The sequence below is a fragment of the Pomacea canaliculata genome, linkage group LG1 (genome assembly GCF_003073045.1).
Source record: "Pomacea canaliculata isolate SZHN2017 linkage group LG1, ASM307304v1, whole genome shotgun sequence".
NCBI lineage: Eukaryota > Metazoa > Mollusca > Gastropoda > Architaenioglossa > Ampullariidae > Pomacea > Pomacea canaliculata.
Window position 1 is genome coordinate 24,758,405 of NC_037590.1, and position 21,091 is coordinate 24,779,495.

Consider the following 21,091-nt stretch of genomic DNA (forward strand, 5'->3'; position numbering starts at 1 on the left):
CAGTGTGTTATGTGAATGCCCGGTGCTCTAGCCATGGAATACAAGTTCAGCAAGATGGTCATCAGGGAAGAGCATCAACTGTTCATAGATCATAGAAAAGTTATATTTATGTAACTAACCAGAGAAGAGGCAATGCTAAAGAAACCCATAAATATATGTAAAGAAAGAGAAAGAATGTTAAGAGAGAGAGATACGAACCCTCACAGTCGTCTGTCTCATGAGAGAGAGAGAGACGAGGGTTCACGCAGTCCGGTGAGGAGCTTCCGGAGCCAACGTGCGTGCGCGCATGCGCGAGAGACACGGACATCCTAAACTCTACGACATTGAGGGAACAGACAGACAAGCGTGCAAACATTAAGACATTCAGTAATATACACAGACGGACGGACGGACGGACGGACGGACGGACGGACGGACGGACGGACGGACGGACGGACGGACGGACGGACGGACGGACGAACTTAATTTATACAAAGAGAATGTCTTACAAGCGTCACAGACAAAACATAGCTGTAGTTGCCGTTACTAACAGCTTGTTGTCTCGCTGGTGACACGACATCGGCAATTTTACTTAACGTCTTTTTTCTTTCTTGCTCACCATGGAAGTGTAGACTAGAATTGTTCATCGCTTTCTAAGACTGATATTGTAGTAGCACTAGACTATCAATGTTTTATGACATACTTTAAAGAGTTCCCTGATATTAAGAAAGTTTCAAAGAATTCTCTTCAGGTTTATCACAATGGCGTTCATTATGTCTGTGAAATTGAAAACTATACCAGCAGACCTACACAATTGTCAGTAGACACTACACATCCTCCAGTAGACCCTACACAGACTAGAGCTATACACACATGAGTGGATGTTGTTGCCTCATTTCGGAGGCCGAGGACCGACAGAAAGCCTGGTCAGTACAATTGATGACCCCGTCTGGACCAGAAATGACAAGAATGATTGTCTACATACAGTCAAAGCTGGCGAAGGTACTTACCTCCTCTCTTAGTCTCGATACATGTTATTAGCGGTACTTGAGTGGACTGGACCCTTTGTCTGTGGACACATTCATCTTCATGCCCCGGCTAGCAGTTTTCACGTTTCCTGTTAATCTCGACTAAGTGTTCAAGTCCCACTAACCTGTGTTCACTGGTAATAAATGAGCAGTCCTGTTACTGAAGTCGCCAACAATGAGAGGCGGGTAGGTCTGCTATAGATAAAGCAAGTTGTTAGGAATGAACACCTGTGCACCTAGCAATGGACACAAGCAAAAGTGGAACAAAGTGTGTTTGGAGGATACAAAGGGTTTGTGCACTCATGTGTGAGCATGAATGTGGACTAGGAAGATTCTCAGCTTTATTTTGGGAGGTGGATGGGTCAAACTCCATGATGACAGTGAACAACTTTCACATTCTTTCCTCTTTTGTTGGTGTACGTCCCCTTCTTTTGGTTCCTAGACCACTGTGTGTGTGGTTTTTTCGCTCCCGTGTCTGTAAATATATGTGTATTTGTGATTTGGTGTATCTATATTCATGTAAGAAAGATAAAATAGAGGAGAGAGAAAAAAAAACATGTTGCACACGAACAAATCACATAAAAAGGTAGATACTTTGATGACCTTTTTATTTAAATGACTGGGCAACTGCTTAAGAAAACACAGAAGTGGCTGACCATCTAGTTCCAGACTGGTTTCAATCTCATCTCGGAGAAAAGTCAAGTTGCGGCGCTGCTGTATCGTGGATGAAGACATTGGAGATCAGGTATCCTCACTCCACCTGGACTTGCAATACATTCGTAGGCACTGTACACACCCAGACACTTCGTTGCTCATTTCAACAACTGCCTAGACAGCTGATGTTTTAACCCATTTTTTTCGTTTTGAAGACACTTTGGTGTTACTGCGTTCAACACAATATCGAGAATATCCAGTAGTTACAATGAAACACTTCTAAACAGTGTTTCTCATATCCTCGCTTAAAATACTAGATAATTGTTAAGCTAATGTCAGTTTTAGATTACTTTTCTTTTTGAAGTATTGCCGTCGCTGCTAAATCGTCCTTAAAGTATCCGGTAACATGTCGAAGGTTCAATAAATCTCGCAAAATGATTCCATCGAAGGATAGACTGTTCTTCCGAAAGTAGCAAAACGACACTTCGCGCTCTGACTGCCTTACGTTAGCACTGAGTTTACTAAACCGCCTTCCTTGGTTTGTTTTTCACAGCCATTTTACTGTCCATGTAAAAATATTTTCTTTGCAAACTTTTTAGCCTTCAATTCATCACTTTTGCGTTCCCTTAACATCTTTCTGTCCTGTTGCGAAGGACCACAAAGTGAGTTATCTACTCTTATCTCTTATAAAGGATTTTTTCACGTACCACAATTTGAATGTGATTTTTTGTTTTGTTTTCTGTTGATATTAGTAGACAGAAAGAACTGTATTCGGCCATTTACAAAGATGTACACATAAGAGCGATTGGTCCTGTATATAGAAACTGATTGTGATTCAGCGAGCATGAACATGTGAACATGGATGTAGCTGCAGGCTGAACATCAGTCCCATATCTGAATCACTAGTTACATATCTTAACCTAGCAGAGTGACTCCCGTCAACCTATTTATCACAGTTACATATCTGTTCAACACAAAAATAGTAGTTTCATAAGCAGTTTGCACAGCATACACACAAATAATATATTTATATATATATAAATATACTTTGTGCATCTTACAGACGTTTTGAAGAGGCTTCAAGACTCATAACGGTATCTGATCGAGAAGTAAACGTTTCTATTTAAAAAATAAAATTTTCATCTAAAACCAGATAAAGCTATGGTAATAGTACTGAGGCTTTTTGTTTTTGATACGACCAAAAATACGAACAAAGGCTGAGTGAAAGTTTTTTATGACTTTTCTTTGGCTGATGGAGAATGAAAGTTTTTCTTGCAGTAATTCATTATAAACTGCAAAACCTGACTTTCAGTGATGATGTCGGTTGACATAAAAGTAAAGACGAAGACCAGAGTGAGTCCAGGTCACGTGCCAAGACACTGGTGGCACCAGCCGACCTCTGCTACTGGTACTAAAAAGTCAACTGACTAGATTTATTTACATTCGGAAAATAAAAACTTGAAAATGTAAGGACGATAAGTTGAACACGAACAAGTGAGAGTCACCATTCTGACTTCTGCATACTGAAATTCTGGGGAAATGTTAAAAAAAATGTTTTTCTTCTCTAAACGGAGGGCAGACTGATTGCAGCTCGGTAACAAAAATAATTTGTCTGGCCTTTGATATAAAGAAGTTGTAAGATGCACTGAACCTGACAACAAAAAAGATGAAAAAAGTTTCTTGAAGTTATTGAACAGGTGTTAACATTTCTTTTGCTTTTGGCTGATTCCAACAGTCGGTGCGGAAATAAACAAGATGTTAAATTGATGGAGTGTGAAAAACTTTAGTTAAGTCAACAAGTACAGTAAGTACAGTAAGTCAGTTTACTTCTTGGTGGCACTCGCAGGTGTTCGCCAGGTATTCTCATACAACGTGGGCAGCAGGACCACAGAATAACTGTCATCATCAAGCAAATACTATAAAAAGCTGACTTCCCTAATTAGCGATTCGGAAATAGTTCTCTAATGAACTTTCCCATCTATGGAATTCAGATACACATCCATCTTTCCTGGAAACTATATTAGGCGCGACGAATGAACAATTTGTCTGGTAAGTATTTTTATCGTTGCTATAGCATCGACCAAGTGGTAGTAGAGATAGGTATATAGCCACAAACAACTGTTTCCACCTCAAACAATAAAAAGTCGTCAGGACAGTCTCCTCTTATGTACCAAACACACTTCCTTAAAACTTTCAGGATCCTAGGCGGAACAGTGTCAGCATCTGATGCTCTTCTTGCTTGAAGAAAGGAAGCATTTGTCTTCATACTTAAAATAAATAAATTCTAAATAAATATCACATTTAAAATCAATGCATCCTAAATAAATATCTCCTATAAAATTAAGAAATTCTAAATAAATATATCATTTAAAATCAATACATCCTAAATGTATCCCTCAATTTTAATAGATGCTAAATAATATCTTTTTTATTTCGAATCGATGATAAATAAATCTCTTCCTTATTCCAAATTATTAAATCCTAAATAAATCTCTGTTCATTATTATGGCACTCTTCTTATTTATCTGTCTTCCACGACAAGATGTAAACCTTACAATTATCTTCAAAGTATTAACAACTACCACAGTTCGGCAAAGACTTACTTATAAATGTATAAACGAGTACATATCGATATCTTAAGTCGGGTATAAAATATAAGCAGAAGAAAACACAAAGTCTTCTTCTACAGTTCTACATGTGCTATTTGCTAGTAAATCTCTCATTCCATGCTGATGCTATATACACATAACACAACTTATGTAAATATATAAATATATAGATATACAAGCCACATTCCAAAAAATTTGTTGTACATCTGTTCTACTGTAAAGTATTTAAGTAAATAAGAGAAATCTCAAAGTTCTCCGAGGCTGGCCACCGTCACCATCGCTTGGACTTGACGAGGGTCAGCTTGTGTTTGTACAACTCGAAGTAGCCAGGGCAGCGGCAGATGCAGGTGCGTCCAGAAATCTGGTTTCCAGAACAACGGGGAGACTGGGCGACGTGTGTGCACTGACCTCGTGGTCTCCAGCCCTCGTGAGATCGTCCCAGCTACGGTTCTTCCCCTTGCGTTTACCTCCTGCTCTTCCACCTCTTGCTCCTGTCAATCTTGATTCCCGGGGAGAAGTAGGGGAGGATACACTGGGAAGTCCGAGCAGGTGATCTTTGCGGGTGGACTGACGGTGGTCGGGAAGAGTTCCTGTTGGGGGCACGACGCTGGAGGTGCCTACCCACCCTTTCAGCTGCTGCATCTGAATGTCTGCGTCCTGCTGCTTTCCTCTCCAATGTGTCCACCCGGTTCACCAGCGTCTTCCGCTCTGACTGTCGCCGCGTTATTTCTATGTTACGCTCCACCAACGCCTGCCGCAGCTTCTGGTTTTCTTCTTGTAACTTCTGGTTTGCGACTTCCACCTCAGTGGCATTGCTCCGTGCCTTCAGCAGATCCTGCTTGTCCTCCTCCAGCTCCTTCACCTTCTGTTTCAGCTGCTCGCTTCTGACGTTCATCTCGAAAAGTCTGACGTTCCAGCTCACCCAATCGCTTGTCGCGGGTCTGAAGCTCCTCCTCCATCTGCTGCCTCGAGTGCCGCTCGTTCTCCATGGTCTTGATGTGGCGCCGGGCCTCGGTCAGGGATTCTGAGGTCATCATTAGTTCCGCGTGCAGACGTTCGACCTCAGTCTTCGCCTCGTTGTTTTCTTGCTTCAACTTGTGGATCGAAACCAAGCTGTCTTCGATTTCATTTTTCAGAGATCTTATCCTAGCTTTCATATTAACGGCATCTTTTTCTGTCTGCTTCATCTCGTCTAGACTGTCCTCGAGCTTCTTCATTCCGCGTTTGGAGGACTCTAACTTTTTCTTGAGCTCGCTAATTTGAGAGTCTTTTTCTTCTAAACTACCTTTCAAACTTTTACACTCCGCTTCCTTGGCCTTCAACGCAGCCTTCGTTGAACCATTCTCTTTCTCCAACTCCAGATATTTGAGGTTGACTTCGTCCAGACTAGCCTTGCATTCTGAAAGTTTTCGTTGAGTGTTTTCAAGCTGCGCAGTTAAGTCTCTCAACTCCTTTTCTGAAGTTGTATCCGATTTTAAAACCCTCACCAGTTCCTCCAGCTCTTGACGCTTGTGTTCCAGCTTCTCGGTGAGGTCTGCGTTCAGTGATTTCTGTCTCTCGACTTCTGTTTCTACCTCTGCCTTCTGCGTCCGCAAGTTGCTCAGTTCTGCCTCCAGTTTCTTGTTTTCTTTCTGCACTGCAGAGACCTGGTCTGCATGAGTGGGAGGAGGTAGTGGGTTGCTGCCCAGTCGGCGAACATCCTTCTCCAGGTCCTGCACTCGCTTCTCCAACTCTGTGTTCTGAGTCTTCAGCTTGTTGTTGTCCGAGGAAATGGTGTCCCATAACCGGGCCTTGTGCTCTTGCTCCGTAAGTCTGGCCTGCAGCCTCTCGTTCTCAGCGTCCACTTCCAGTTTCTCCTTGTTCACTCTGGCAACCGTTGTCACCAGTTCCTCTTCTCTCTTTTCAGATCACGCATCTCCAACGAACCTACGAAAAAAAAAAACAACAACAACAACAAATTTTTCACAAACACAAGGACATGTCTTTCGTCGGTCAATGGATGTGAATCTGCTCTTTTGCCTGCCTTTCGTATATATCTTTAGCAATAACAAATCACTTAGAGAATGTGAAGACATTTGTAACGCATCTATTTTAATCATTATTATGCTATTTACTGTTTCCCTCTTCCCTTCTTTTTTTGTCTTTTTCAAATAACTTATTTCAGCTGATAATCTGCACTTTCTCGTGTCGCGTTCACCTATTAAGTAAAGAAGTACCAGAATCTATTTTGCAGCTCTACCTTAATTTCTCTAGTCAATTATTTTGAAATTCTTATCATGATGTCTAGTTTTGTTTTTTTTTTAAATCTCATTTCCGGCTTATTGTTGTCTCATTTTACCTTAAGAGCTTGTCCTTCAACGATTTCTTTCTCTAAGACTTTGTTTTCTTTACTAGTCAAAATTTAAATTCGGAATATACAATCCACAAAGCATTGCACTAGTCAGTAATTATCTTAAAGGTTATTTCAACAGCAATGATGTGTGATTACACTTCTGCAAGTCTCAGTCTCAGGTGATTGTGAACTGAGTTGACACTGATGACTCATACGACACTATACTGACCTTTGGATAATCGTTTATATTATTACTACCTTCCCACATGTTTCCGTGTTTATTTATCATCTCGTTTTGTTTTTATTGTTATTACAATTACCATCTTTCTGTTCACAGTGCGGAGTAAATCTGAGGTTGCACGCCATCTTGCCGTATTGAGGTCTGTATTACCTTGACAGCTTTTGTATCATCTTGTCATATTTTTTCTCTTAATTACCTCTCCATTTCATCTTTATTCTGATTCTTATCTTTCCATATCTGTCCTTTGATATTACAGTTAACCTTACATTACCACTGATTACCGCTGTAAAACCTTGTCTCTTCTGTCATTTGATTTCAGTGACATCTTTTTTTAAAAGAATTAAAATTAATTGCCTAAATAATTGCTTCGTAAAATTCAACCATATTTTCACTTAAAAGAAAACCTCAGTATTTTTCTTTAATCATGTGTTATATGAGATGTCTGAACAAAATTGTTTGCCAACCTCCAGACATTCGAGAATTTTCTAACGCATCGAGTTTGCTGCGGAGTTCTTTGTTTTCTGTGGAGAGCTCCTGACTTTGCTTCACCACAGACTTCACCTCCTCCTCCAGCTGCTGGATCCGCTGTCTGTAGGTTTTTTCTGCCCGCAGTAGCTGGTCTCTCTCGCTGGTCAGGTCCTTCAAAGACCTGTCACCTCCCCGTGGTGTCCTGCTGTCCGACATGTCTGACCTGGGTTGTGACATGCGGGTATCGGATTCTGAAAACCTTTCTTCGTCTCTTTTGTTGTCTGAGAGTTTATCGTTTCCTCTGCGAGTAACACGAGATTTGGCTTCCATCGATCCTTCGGCGTGCACCGCACATGTTTGTGTCGTTTCGGTTTCCTTTTTCGAAGACTCTAATAATCTCCCCGAGCAATGTTTCTCGTGGCCTTTTGTTGCGATGTGTTCATCTCTTTGTTTGTTGCTGTTTCTTCTTGTTGATGAGTTCTCCACCTTTGATTCAGATTCCCTTCACGCGGTGTCTCTGAAATCTTGTCATTCGTGACAGCGCCTTCTGGATGTGGACTCCGAGAGTTTTTTTTTTTGGTGTGTGCTGCGAGGTTGGTTGACTTGACAGGGTCAGAGGCGAAGCGTTTTCAATCTGCAGCTCGCCCACGCCGGGGTGAAATGCGTGCCACTGTCTCGTCTAGCCTCGGAGTCGTTCTTGTCCTTCTGAACCGTATTTTTTTCTGAGCCGCAATTTTCTGTAGGAGTTTTGTAATTGTCTGGGGCACTTTTGCTGGTGAGTTTGTTGGTGTCGTGACCACTCGGTGGACCACTTCTCCTTCAGATGTTTTTGTAGCACCGTCGTCAACGTCAGCAGCTGACGTTGTGTTTGTGGGAGGATGGTCTGACTGGATACTGATGTCGGTTCCGGGAGAAATATGCACGTGCTGACTGATATTGTTTTTTACAGATCGATCAGTGGGTTTAGCTGGATTTAAATCGAACCAGGACGCACGTTCGTTTTGGTTCGTTTTTCCAGGCTGACGTTCTCTGCAAGCAATGGATTATCTTTGTTGTCATCGTCGTCGTCAGTAGCCTCAGCTCTGTCCTTTTCATGTCGAAGAAATTTGCTTATCGGCGCATGCGCATTGCTAGCCTTTTTCTCGGCTCCTTCAGACAACCAGCGATGTGTTTCGTCTGATGTGGGAGGTGAGAAGACGCTTGGATGTTCGCCGTACAGTGACTTCGTGGTCCACGTATCGAGGACTTTCTCCGGATTGTTTTCGTCTCTGACTAGAAGTGTCATGGTCTCCTAGTCTCGGATGATCTCCTGCAACCGGAGTTGATCTCCTATTCTTCTAATCCAGTGGTTTTTCTGGAATGTTGTGACTGATCGACGGTGGAGCTGGCTGCTGTCGCTCTGTACTAGAAGAATCGCATGTGTCTGTCGGGACAGGTGTCACAGGCTTGTGGCGAGTAGAGGTGGCCGGGCGTGCAGGTGCCAACGAATCATCAACAATAGGGATCTGGATGTCACCCCGCCTGACGTGTCCTTTGATGTCTACCTGAGCAGTGCCAGTGGCAAATGTACCTGGAGACACGCAATGGAAATGTTATAGCAACATGAAGATGATAAAAACATATGAACTCAACAAGTGCTTGGACAATGAACAGATACACTTCCTACCTCTACAACTGCTATACAGCTTTAGGGAGCTCGTCTGTCTGTCTGTTGGCTTACTCGTTCATTCTGTTCCTGGAAAAGTGTGATTTGGCATTATAAGAAGGGATATTATTTAGAGTCTTGTACATGTTTAGTAAATCCGGGTTGGAGATGATGTTAAGAAAGAATATTGTTGCCTTGTAATGCCGCTTCTAATACAAATACCAACTAGAGTAGTTGTAGAGGCCTTCGTTGCACAGATAATAGACAACTGTTGCTGGGATATGTGCTTTTGTGTGCATACCCTCTCTGATAATTTTTACTGTATAATTCCACAATATTCTTACTATATCATTTTACTTTAATTAAACTACATAATTTTGCTATTCTATATTATGCTATAACAAATAATTACTACTATATAATTATACTGTGCCTTCTACTATCATTTCTACTATATAATTTGAGTATATATTTCTACTGTAATTTCTATGACATAAATTAATATAATTATTACTATGCATATTTCTACAATAATTTCTGTTACATAATGTTACGAGTGCTTCTGATCACTATTTCAAGTCTGCTACTGCATGATGCCAGCTCGTGGAGCTTCACAACAACATAAACATCTACTGTTCTACTCTATGTACTCAACTCAAAACAGGCTTTAGACTGTTTGACCTTAGTGTAGCCTCCAGGGAGTGGTCGCTTGTTTACATCAGGTGGGACACAGGCAGCGATAAGATATGTCTTGACCTCCTCACCTTTACCTAACAGGTAGCCACGATTCAGCACGAACCCTCTTTGTATGAGTTGGGACTAGCTGAGGTGTGGGTACTTAAGAAGTATTAGCCAAGCTTTTATCTGAATTCTCTAGAGGCATATACTGCAGTAGTCTAGTCGAAGAAAAGTGACATTCACAGACACATAAACAAGTAATCGACTATAAAATTCACAATCATGCTACAATCATAGAGAAGCCATGTCGCCCTTCTAGACCCTTACAATTTAGAGCATTGCTAAACTCGGAATGTGTTATAAAGATTTTAATTTAGCAAATATTTCTATCTTTCTCTCTCTAATGACTCTAGTGACTTTCAGTGATTCACCTTGACGAGGCACTGGCAGTGTCGTGTTCATCGTATGGTGAAGTCAGCCCTCATCCCATTTTTGTACTGGACGACAGTGACAAGGCTCAGCAGTTCAATGTTTACGACACTTGCATCGATTTCCGTTCACCCTGCGCATAGATTATCGACAACACTTTCATACCTTAGCCTAAGAAGTAGACCTACAAGAACACATGAATGCAAACACATAAACTGGACCGTACAGAAAAGTATCCACATCGACACAATCATAATAATGCGCGATTTACACAGCTCATGCGATCACACGAAGGACCATATGCTCTGAAAACTTGAGAACAAAAAGAATACTTGGACAGCATTGGAAGGAACTGATGGATGAACAACAAAGCACTAAAAGACAAAAAATGAAGACGCAAAGAGAAATAGGAGAAGAGACAAAGACAACTGAGAGTGAGTTATGTTCATCTACAAAGGGAGACGAGCAGGCGGACAACTCATTAAACATCAAGGAAGTGAAAGAAAGGGTTAATAGATAGACTTGCTGTGTGAGACTGTATGAGGTAGATGTGTGTTGTAAATGCACGTTTAAAAGATTCGGTAGTGAGTGAGGGTGGATGTGAAAGGAGAGAGAGAGTTTCCACTGTTTTGCTGCACAGTAGCTAAACACCCGGTGGCCATAATTATGTTATTTTCTTGACAGCACACGATCATCACACGAAGAGCGGCGTTGTCGAGCTGAGAGTAGATGATGAGATGTTCAAAGAGACAGGTACAGAGCCTGCAAGAAATTCAAACAGCGCAGACAGCATGTACCACAATCATTTCCATCTCCAAAGTAGAAAGCACAGAGTACACGCAAGCCCACGGAGAATGAGTAGGATGGAAAGACAGAGATGTCATAAAATACAGGAACCAAGATAAAAAGTATGAAAATTAAAAAATATTGAGAAAATTTACTCTTTAAATGTGAGACACAGAGAGAAGGCTTTCGAAGTGGACGGTCAACGAAGACCAGTCAGATCCTTAGAGGACTTGTAGATGATGATGATGATGATGATGATTATGATGATGATTCATTATTGATTCAGTATTTGATATTAACATTTTAAATGAGACTTAATGCGCATGCACACACACACACATGCCTACATAAATACACACATGCACGAAAGCAAGCACGCTCGCATGGATGCACTCACACACAGAAAGTGAGACTGATCCTCATCAAAAGTTGACCTCTCTCCCAGTTGCGTGTCTCTCTGTAATGACTCTCTTCCTCCCTTCTGATGTGTATTCCTATCCTATCTGGCACTGCTAAATGTAAGTAGCTCAATGTGTCAATAAACCTCTTTACTCCTCTACGTTCTGTCTACATCTGTCTACACCTGTACTGTTCATCCTTTCTATGTGGGTGAGCCATGTATTTACTACCGTTTCTTTCATCAAGTTGTGAACCTGCAGTCGCCGGGTTGTACACACTGATTTGTGTGGAGCTATGCCAGCCCAGAAGGAAGAAAAAATGTTATGTTAACGCTCGTTATAGCGGTTCTTACAAAGTCAAAAGAGGGGGGAGAGAGAGAAGGGCGGAGACAACGAGTTTAAACCGTGTTCAGCAGGCTGGCCGCATGTTAGCCCGCCATTCATTATCTGGTAAAACACAAGAAAATTTGAGCACGTGGGCTGCACTATGAACATATGCAGTGTATATTTTACAATATAGTTACAAACAATAATGACTGCCTTTAGTTTTATGAACTTTTAAATCGTGAAGTAAGAATTTAGCTTCCACCCTTCTTGCCGGGTTTGCACCTCAAGTGCTGACAACGTGTCATCTCTGTGTGGTCTATGATCCGATGGTAAATATAAAATGAAGTGATAAGCGGCACTAACTGCAAGTTTTGTACTTGCTATATTTACCTATCATATTTTATAAGTTGTTGTATTTCAGTTTGAGTCCTAGAAGTCTTTGGTTTTGGTTCAAATGTCATGTTTGGGTGTGAGATGTTCGGCAACAGTGACCACGCAGTCCGTATCATAACGAAGAACATTGCATTTCATGAACCCTTCCTCTTTTTGTGAGCTGCTAAAAATGGAAAGTGATCAATGGCAGGTGAGCGAGTGTAATCGTGTTTCCGTCTAAAGCACGCGCTGTGGCCACCACAGGTTGGTAGGGGAGATAAGGCGAACCCGCCATAACTGCTGGCAGGGGAGATGATGCGATAAGCATGTGCATTACCGCTGGTGGCGAGCAAAGATCAATCCAGCCTGGGCCCCGTGAGTCGGGCGGGGATAAGGGAGGGCTCTGCAGACCCTTCAGCTACAAGTAGCGGAGAGAGCCACTCTACACAAACATTAGCATAAACATCAACAACCCAGTGTTTGTGTCGTGTGATGGTGCTCACAAAGGTGCGGAAGGGGTCGTCTCCACTGGGAGGGGAGGGACTTGCGACAAGCTGGTGTCCTCAGTCTTGTATCGCAACAGCTGAGTGTCAAAGGATTTTTTCCTCTTCGCTCGCTAAATTTTTTTTTCATCAGACATTCTGACCAAAATTAAAAATTGCTTCATGATTGAACTCTCTTGAGTCGTGATATTTGGAAAACTAATCATTCAGCAAACGCAAGTCCTAAGATGAAACCTTTTAATTTGTAACTCTTAACTTTGGATGAAATTGATGCCTCAACTTCTCAAAGTTCATCCTCTCCGTCCCTACGTCTGTAGCTGACTTTTTCTATTCTGCAGAGATGTGCATCTGTGATGTGTGCTGCAGTGTGTGTGTGTGAACGCTGTACACTATCTACTAGGACTCAGCAGACGTTCACACTGTACTTTGTCTACTATGACCCTCGGCACTCGTAATCACCATACATGCTATACTATACACTATGCCCCTCAGGCTATAAAACAACCCAAGTTCACAAACACCTTTTCTTGGCCAAGCGCTGCACCATAAGCTTTCGGTTTTCTGTCACCGGATGTTCCAACTGTATCAGGCTTCCTGATGAGATGGTAGAGGGGAAAAAACTGTGCTTGCTCTGACTGAGGTGCAGCATTTCAGGAGATTACGGCAAAAATTTCAAACGGAAAACGATCTAAACTTTCAAGCGATGATTAATGTACAAGTAAATCCTTTTACTGCCTGCCTGCGGGATTGGCTATGTTCCCTCTTCCTCTAAAGAAATGGCAAGACTCAGGATGTGCTAAAAAGATCCGTTTTCTAGCCTCACACGCTTGGACAGCAAGCCATTGACAGACGTGAGATGTGTTCATCTGAAATCAGAAACGATTCCTCTAATGTAAGGGTGGGGACAGTCATTTGATCATGTGATCAGGCCCGCCACGGCAACCTCAGATCTTAGGAAATCTAAAAGCTTTTTTTACTGCAACATAAATGTATATTAAGTGAATAATAAATAATAATAAAAATAACGTAAATTTTGAGGGGCAAGCAACGGTAGACATGATAGGGGATAGACAGGACACGTATGAATACAGATTGGGACCAAGGACTTATACAAATGGATTGCTGTCTGCCAACACCAACGCTTAGCCTCTTGCGAAGTGATCGGCGAGCCGTAACAAAGAATATGAATAAACCGGAAGGTATATCGTCTAATGCCTCGTTTTAGCAGTTAACTGGAAAAAAAAACACACACATCATCAGGCATCACAAGTTTTCATCCAGCTAGTAGAATCTGTCATCAGTGTCATCGCACACCACAACAACATGTCGGCCAGCGATGAGCGCGAGCGGTCACAGATGCACAGCATCAGTTATCGATTATCGATAAACCCTCTGCACAGACCTCGTAGCTAACTTTGAACAGATCCCCGGCTTCTTCCTGGCGATAGTGTTTACATAAGAAACCATCTGGTCATGTTAACTTTAAAGACCAGCCGAGTCAGAAAAGAAATAAAGTTTACACTTGTGAGACAGCTGCTCTCATTAACTTGTTTCAAAAGTCTGTTGTGATGTTTGTATTCTGTTTTATGAGGAGAAGCACATGTGGCGTGATCTGACTCCTGGTTTCAGAAAGACCGAACACAGTGCGACAACTTCGAACAAATAATTAAAAAAAAACTTGCCATTAGAACAAACAGTAAAAAGGCTTGTCATTACAGCCAGCCTAGTTCGGCGAGGTCGCCAAAGGGAGTCGTCCTCTTTCAAACAGCAGGTGAGAACTGGAATATTGCCAACCTTGAATACCGTGCACAGAAAGGTGTTCCCTTAAATATGAGGATTGAGAATATTTAAATGAGCTCAACCCATCATTTGAAAATAATTTTAAACTCGGGTTAGTTTGAATAAGAGGTCTGGCAAGGGCCAAAAATCAAAGTTGTCTCGAATTAAAAAAGAAAGGTCTAAGAAAATACCATCCCACAAAATGTTGTTCCATATTTTGTATCAGTGTATGTGTATATATATATATACTTAAAATCTATATTGTTACCGGTATTATTGCTAATAATGATATAAGATGCACAACATGAAAGACAAGCTTTCAGGAACTCCAAGCGAAGCTAAAAATCCATTCCTTGATATTATCAATTCTTTTGTGCTGCATATTGTTTGATTAATAGTTTATGAGCTATTATAGTTAGAATAATTTATTGATCAGTAGAGTAACTAGGGAGAAAATTAGAAAGATGAGCTTAATAAACTGTCAAGACTGCTGCCTGCTATGCAGGGTTTGAGAGCTAACACACACACACATACACACACAGAGTAGTAACTGACTTTTCCAGCATGGACACTGTATACAAACTCACTGCGGAACACAGGGTGACACTGTACTGTTCACATTTGTAGGATTGTCAACAGGAAGCGAGTAATTTTAAAACAATCAAAACCAAGTAATGAGTGTGGCGGGGAGGATCTGAGCACTACCGCCGGATTCTTAACACTACAAACAGGTACACACATGTTGGTACATATATGTTGGTGTGTACAGGTATACACATATTAATGTACTGCACATCTAATATGCGCACATTACACACGCACAGTGTGCTCCTCGAGCGGAAACAGGTAACTCACCTGTCAGACAGGCCTGTTGAAGTGTTGAACACTTGTAGGTGTGCATGCAAGCGCGCGGCCACACCTGACAGCCTGTCAGCACCACACACCCGTGCTATGGAGGTCTGGCCACACGCCACTGCTCGACCTTTGCCCAAAACCAAAGGGCGGGTCTGTGGCAGAAAAGCGCAGTCGTGAGCACAATACCTCGCCTCCGATAAGCTCCGGTGTCTGACTTGACCTGATCACTCTGTGACACATAGGTCACCGTTGTGAAGAGCTGTTGGCACTCTAAACACCAGGTGATCGGTATGTAAGAGTCACAAGTGGCGTTCAGCAAGCAGTTAGAACTGTCTAGCCACTCCCTCTCAGTGTCATTCAGCTATAGACTACTGTTGGAGTTTCTTCAACAGCTTTAAGTTGATAGTCCCCTACTCTAACACGCCTACTACTTTAAATCTTGTTTGTTAATGTTGTCCTCATTGCACTGGACGTTACTCCAGCACGCGACGCTGCTTGCAGAGTTCGTAAATTAAGCACTGAACTGAACGCGCCTCAACAGGTCAAAGGTCACCAGCATGGCGTTGCCCTGTGTGGCAAGCGCCGCGATCACCTTAGGGTTCTGCTTTGTGGCGCCTGCTTCCGTTTATGTGTTTGGCTTGTGTACTGTACTTGATGCTTCGTTTGACGTGGTTTGTTTGATCATGTCTAGTTTGATGTTGTTTGTTTGTTTGTTTGTTTGTTTGTTTGTTTGTTTGTTTGTTTGTTTGTTTGTTTGTTTGTTTGTTTGTGTACCGGGCATGACATCAAGCTCCGCTTTTTTTCCAAATCGTGGATGCTGTTTACGTCGGCTTCACATGTCCAGCATGACTAGAAACTTTTTTTTAGAAATGCTGCTTAAGTTTTTTTTACAGAAAATTTATTAGTTTTATTTGCATGAATTTATTATATTGATTAATATATTCGCAATCTTCTAGTTTTCACGCATTTGCTGCATAGAAGAAGTAAATCTAGACATTTCTTTCTAAAGTCAGCAAACTTTGCTGGATCCGTGTGCTTGTGTGCTTGTGTGCGTGTGTCTATGTGTGCGTCCTGTTACGAAGCACCCTATAGGTCTACCTGCCCCAGACGACGTTCACATTATTTCGATCATCCTACAAAAAAAAAAAAAAAAAAATGAAAGAAAGAAAGAAAATAGAGGCTAAAAAAGTTCTGTGGCAAAGCACGAATATTATATCAGGAAAGTACATAGCGGTGCCTATCGTCAACGCAGTGCTAATGGGCAGTTGCTGCGTGCCAGTGCAGTCATGCGATGACGGTGATGACTGTTCCCGCTGTGCTTGCAGTGGAAGAATGACATGCAAGTAAGGACGTGTACAGGTGGACTGCTGTCTGTCTGCCAAGACCAACCTTAGCCTCTTGCGAAGTTCTCCGCTGCTAGTCTCGCGAGCCGTCACAAAGAATGTGACTAAACCGGAAGCTTTGTAGTCTCATGCCTCGTTTTAGCGGTTAGCTAGAAAAAATCGTCTGCCAGCAGCCCAGGGATATTATTAGTTCGTGATGCAAGTAAGAAGCAGAAACAAAAACTGTCGTCTGCTGAAATTAACTTTGTAAGCAGATTTTTTACCTTCTTGGCGTAGACAGGCATTTTAATTTTATGTCCCTCCTTAAATTCCTCAAAAGTGCATACAAAAAAAATATAAAAAACTGTAAACTATACAAGAGTGCAAACGTGGCCGACATAGGCTTATTTCACAAACCTTATATGATTACTCGAGATTGTTAAATAAACTAGACCAAACTTGAAAACGTACTTTTCGCAATGAGCTGTTTGACGTTTCTGTCTAATGATGATGGCGATGACTATTGTGAAGTTAATTTGTGCATGTGTACAGCACAATATCCTTGCCAACAGGTAAGCTTGTTGGACTGAAGCAGTCAGAATGCCTACTAACCCAGGACGAGCAGCTACCTTCTCCCAGTCCGTCCAGCTGTCGAGAAATTGTACATTGAGTCCACAGAGGGTCGGGGAAAGGTAAAGCATCGAGAAAGAAAGGAGATGTGCACCAACAAAGCAGTCTGGGATGGTATAAATTGTGTTCTTTACCATATTCCTCCCAAAACGACCTAAAACAAGGACGACTTGTATTTACTTGTCAGTTAAGCATCGAGACGTGTTCTTTATTTGTTTTTTCTCCTGGAAATGTTCTGGAGCTGGTTCACGATCAGCAGTACTTTAGGACAAGCCTGACAGTCACATCGGAGGCCATCTGAGTATGTGTAGCTGGGTTGAGAAAGATGGATTACTTTATTAAGTGTCACCATTTCACCACTGGAGCCGCTTCTCACAGACATTGCTATAATACTGATTCGCTTTAAATGTTTGTTGGGTCCAAAGAAAAACATTTGCAACAGTTGTTTCTGAAGGCAAAATCTCGAAGAGACTCTTAGATGTAAATCATGAAAATATATTGACAGACTGTCAAGCACAAATGGCAGCAACATTACTTCTAGCCATTCTCCAAGTCAAAATCGTCGGGGATTGGGGAGTGTGCAAGGTTTGACCCTAGTGTTCTTTGCCATTACAGTAACTTTCTTTAAGACTGTTCATAAGCTGCTTAGGAACGTTAACAAATGTGGTGGTTGTGTTTAGTGTAAAATGTTAAGGTCGCGAAACTGAAACCACTAGTTTGGACCTTCAGCAGACATCTGAGTCGCGAAATTCTACCTAGAGCTTTATTGGAACAACTTTGCTACTCATCACCTTTAACCAAAGGGACTTTTTAAAATAAAAACATAAAATTGGAGTACATTTCGCTGTTCCACGTTCATTGGTATCCTCGTAACATTTAATTGGAAATAGATTTATTGTTTTTGTTTATTTGTTCGCTAGATGCCAACTGTCTGATGCACATAGAATTCCACATTGGATGATATGACCGATACACAAGTATTCAACAACACAAAATCCCGCAACACTAGGATTCACACACACACACACACACACACACATCAATAACAAGAGCGTAAGAACGAAGAGTGGGAAGGAGGACTCGTCACAAAGACAGACACGCTTACCGACATGGCCGATATAATGTCGAGGACTGTTCCCGTTGCTGTTCTCGTTCAGAACACTTTTAAAACATGTCGACTTTCATGCACAAACAAAAGCGCTGTTTTAACATGATATCCAGAAATATTAACTCCTCTATTGTTCTTGTTCATGATGTCTTAATGTTTGTGGTTATTATGTCTCAAGATCTGCTTCAGTTTCTGATGTCTGGAACTGATTCACACTTGAAGGATAAAGTTTTGAAGAAGGAATAAGGTAATGACTTGTTCCTTGAAGATGGTTAACTTGACATTTAAGACTCCAACACAGGATATTCTATACACGGATATGTGTAGTCTTGTAGACACATGCATTTCACTGTGTACCTATAACGAGCACGCCTCTAATGCCAAGTCCACTCAGTTCACTGCCATTAAAGAGTCTGACCTGTGGCACACAGTTCAATCAATACCCCGGGTGGGTGGGATGAAAAGGTGCGAGCCAAGCGTGAGAACTCGTCACGCGATAAAGTAGCCAGTTACCCCGTTACAATGTCTGAGGGGAATACGCAATGGTGATTTAAAGATTTTGTGTCCTGGGATTACAAGACCCACGAGCATTAATCCTTGAGGCAGAACGAGTGATCGGATCTGCTCACCTCTATATCACTGCCTGGAGATCGACTCTACACACCTATCACCGTGGAGAGCTGTACATTTTATTTCAAAGTACGAAATTCACCTGAACTAAACTGAATTCAGGGATCACTATTGGCAACAAAATAAGGATACAGAGTAATCCTTTAAAATCGTTTCTTCATTGCTGTTTTTATCATTACTTAAGGGGAAGAAAAAAAACCAAAGAAGCCAAACTTCCATTAATAGGGAGAGAAAACCCAGGCAGACTATAGAAAAGAGAAGAGAAGGTTTCATCTGGCGTTGACTCAGACGCCGTTGCGCTGTGTGAAGGCGATAATGGACGACAAGAGAAAGCCGGCCAGAGCCTGCCGACATGAGACAAGATTTATTTAAAACGTAAGGAAATGGCAGCAGCCGAAGAAAAAGTCGTGCCAAGACCGTAGGAAGACGAACTTATCACCAGTAAACACCCTCGTCTTAGACTTGAGCTCCTTCTACCACCACTGCTCACGTTTTGAATTAAGAAGGAGGGGAAAAAAAGCTAAAATAGGGGCTTGAAGGTTTGCAAGATCCTGAACATGATGTACGGAGCCCTGTCGTCAAACGGGAAATGAAGACAGCTGTGAAGCTACATTAAGTTCGACTGCTCCAAGGATTGAACGAACAATCGAGTCTTTGATAAGATGGCCATCGGGCTTATGTCATGTGAAGCGGTGAAAAAAAATGGTATGCTGAACGAAAATTACTATTTGAAATCAATTTCTTTTAAATTTTAGCAATTCTTTCGACAATTATTTGTTGTGCCACCTCGTGAATCGCGCTTTAACACGCTGCAGTTGTCAGGTAGAACCATTTGGATCTCTAAATATGTGTTTCGTGTTGTTCTGTTTGACAGCCCAGCAGGGACCACGTGATTGTTACAAGGTGCACATATTCAAGTAGGCATTGCACGTATTACTGTATGCAAATAGTGTATGCATGTACGGATGTATGTACGTATGTATAATGTATGTAAGTATGCATGTTTGTATACAAACATCCTAAGCGTGTGTCACTTTCTGAAGTCATGGCGTCGAGGGCTATATATATATATGCGCAATAATTGAATTATAGACGCAATTGCTAAATTATATTTGCAGTGCGCTTGCTACTCGTCGGCTATTAATATTCACCAGCATACTCCTTGATCACAGGGTTTTGTGACAGAAACTAGAGGTTCTAGGTAAAACCAGCTTGCGAGACCTTCATCTCTTTGTACTTGTCTGGCCCCCTCTGAGCTCCTCTGGTTGTATACCCACAGCATCTGACCTGACTGATAGCGGCTGCCTACAGACGTACCGACTAAGCAAGATCTCAAGATGGGTACCCGAGTCCATAGAGGGATGGTTAACAGTAAAGCAGCAAGATGAAGAGGAGAAAATCAAATATTTCTTACACCAAAAAGCTGTCCCCCAAGAAAAGTGCTCTTTTCCCCCAACGGCCAATAAAAGGTTAGGGGATGGCCTTTAACCTTTCGTTTACTTTTTACCCTGCGACCATAGACAGACATCGATCATCCTTACCCCACATTTCCTCGAAGAATACAAATCACCTTTTCCTGTTTTTTATTTATCATCTCATATAGACACAATCCAAAAGGTTAACGAGCTAATAATAAGTAATTATACTTTTGTTTCGTTGACAGTCGGCAGCAGGGGGTTAAATTAAAGGTACAGAACATAAAGAAATTCCAATAATTAAGGTAGAGATCCTGTAACATTTAACGTGAAAACCTGCTGGTCGTTAAATATTATTTTTGTGGTGCGTGTCAGCAGAGATTTTTATTAACTTAATTATCTGTCGGTGGATTTCTAGATTTACGTGTAGACCTATAAAAAAATACCTTTAATGACACATGAGAACTCCTTCCTGGAGATGATCATGTCAACGAAAAATAAACGGAAGATAATCGTCAACAAGAATTATAAATGGAATTATAAGAACGATTTCCTAGCTGTTGTTTTCGTGTGGTGTCATATGTCATCGGGGATCCATAAAGGTCACGTGACACGCCGCAACATCAAGACCGCCTTGCGATGGACTGCTCAACGCATCTGTCTGACACATTCAAAGGTTAGGGGAGGGCTAAAGCATCAGACAGACAGCGGAATACGATTTGGGTGTGATAACTGAAGCTGCTTGGGAAAGACTTCAGTCCAGAGCCGACATTGAGCCAGCGTCTGCAAACTGAGGCTGCCAGCCAGACATTGTTAGTGTAGGAGTCCTTAGTAATCTAATACTTCAACAGTACTGGCTGTCAAAAAGATGGTGTTAGTATAGGGCTAACTTTTCATTTAATA

At 41.7% G+C, this 21,091-nt stretch overlaps 1 protein-coding gene across 1 annotated transcript; it reads right to left on the reverse strand.

Moving 5' to 3' along the window:
* Positions 1-1,598: 1,598 nt before the first annotated feature.
* LOC112560741 (nucleoprotein TPR-like) lies at positions 1,599-15,499 on the reverse strand. Its single transcript, XM_025232779.1, is given in 6 exon segments — positions 1,599-4,936; positions 4,938-5,090; positions 5,092-6,179; positions 7,308-8,881; positions 10,066-10,196; positions 15,084-15,499. Coding segments are annotated over 4 exon segments (1,944 nt in total). The 5' UTR covers positions 7,642-8,881; positions 10,066-10,196; positions 15,084-15,499; the 3' UTR covers positions 1,599-4,567.
* Positions 15,500-21,091: the final 5,592 nt, after the last annotated feature.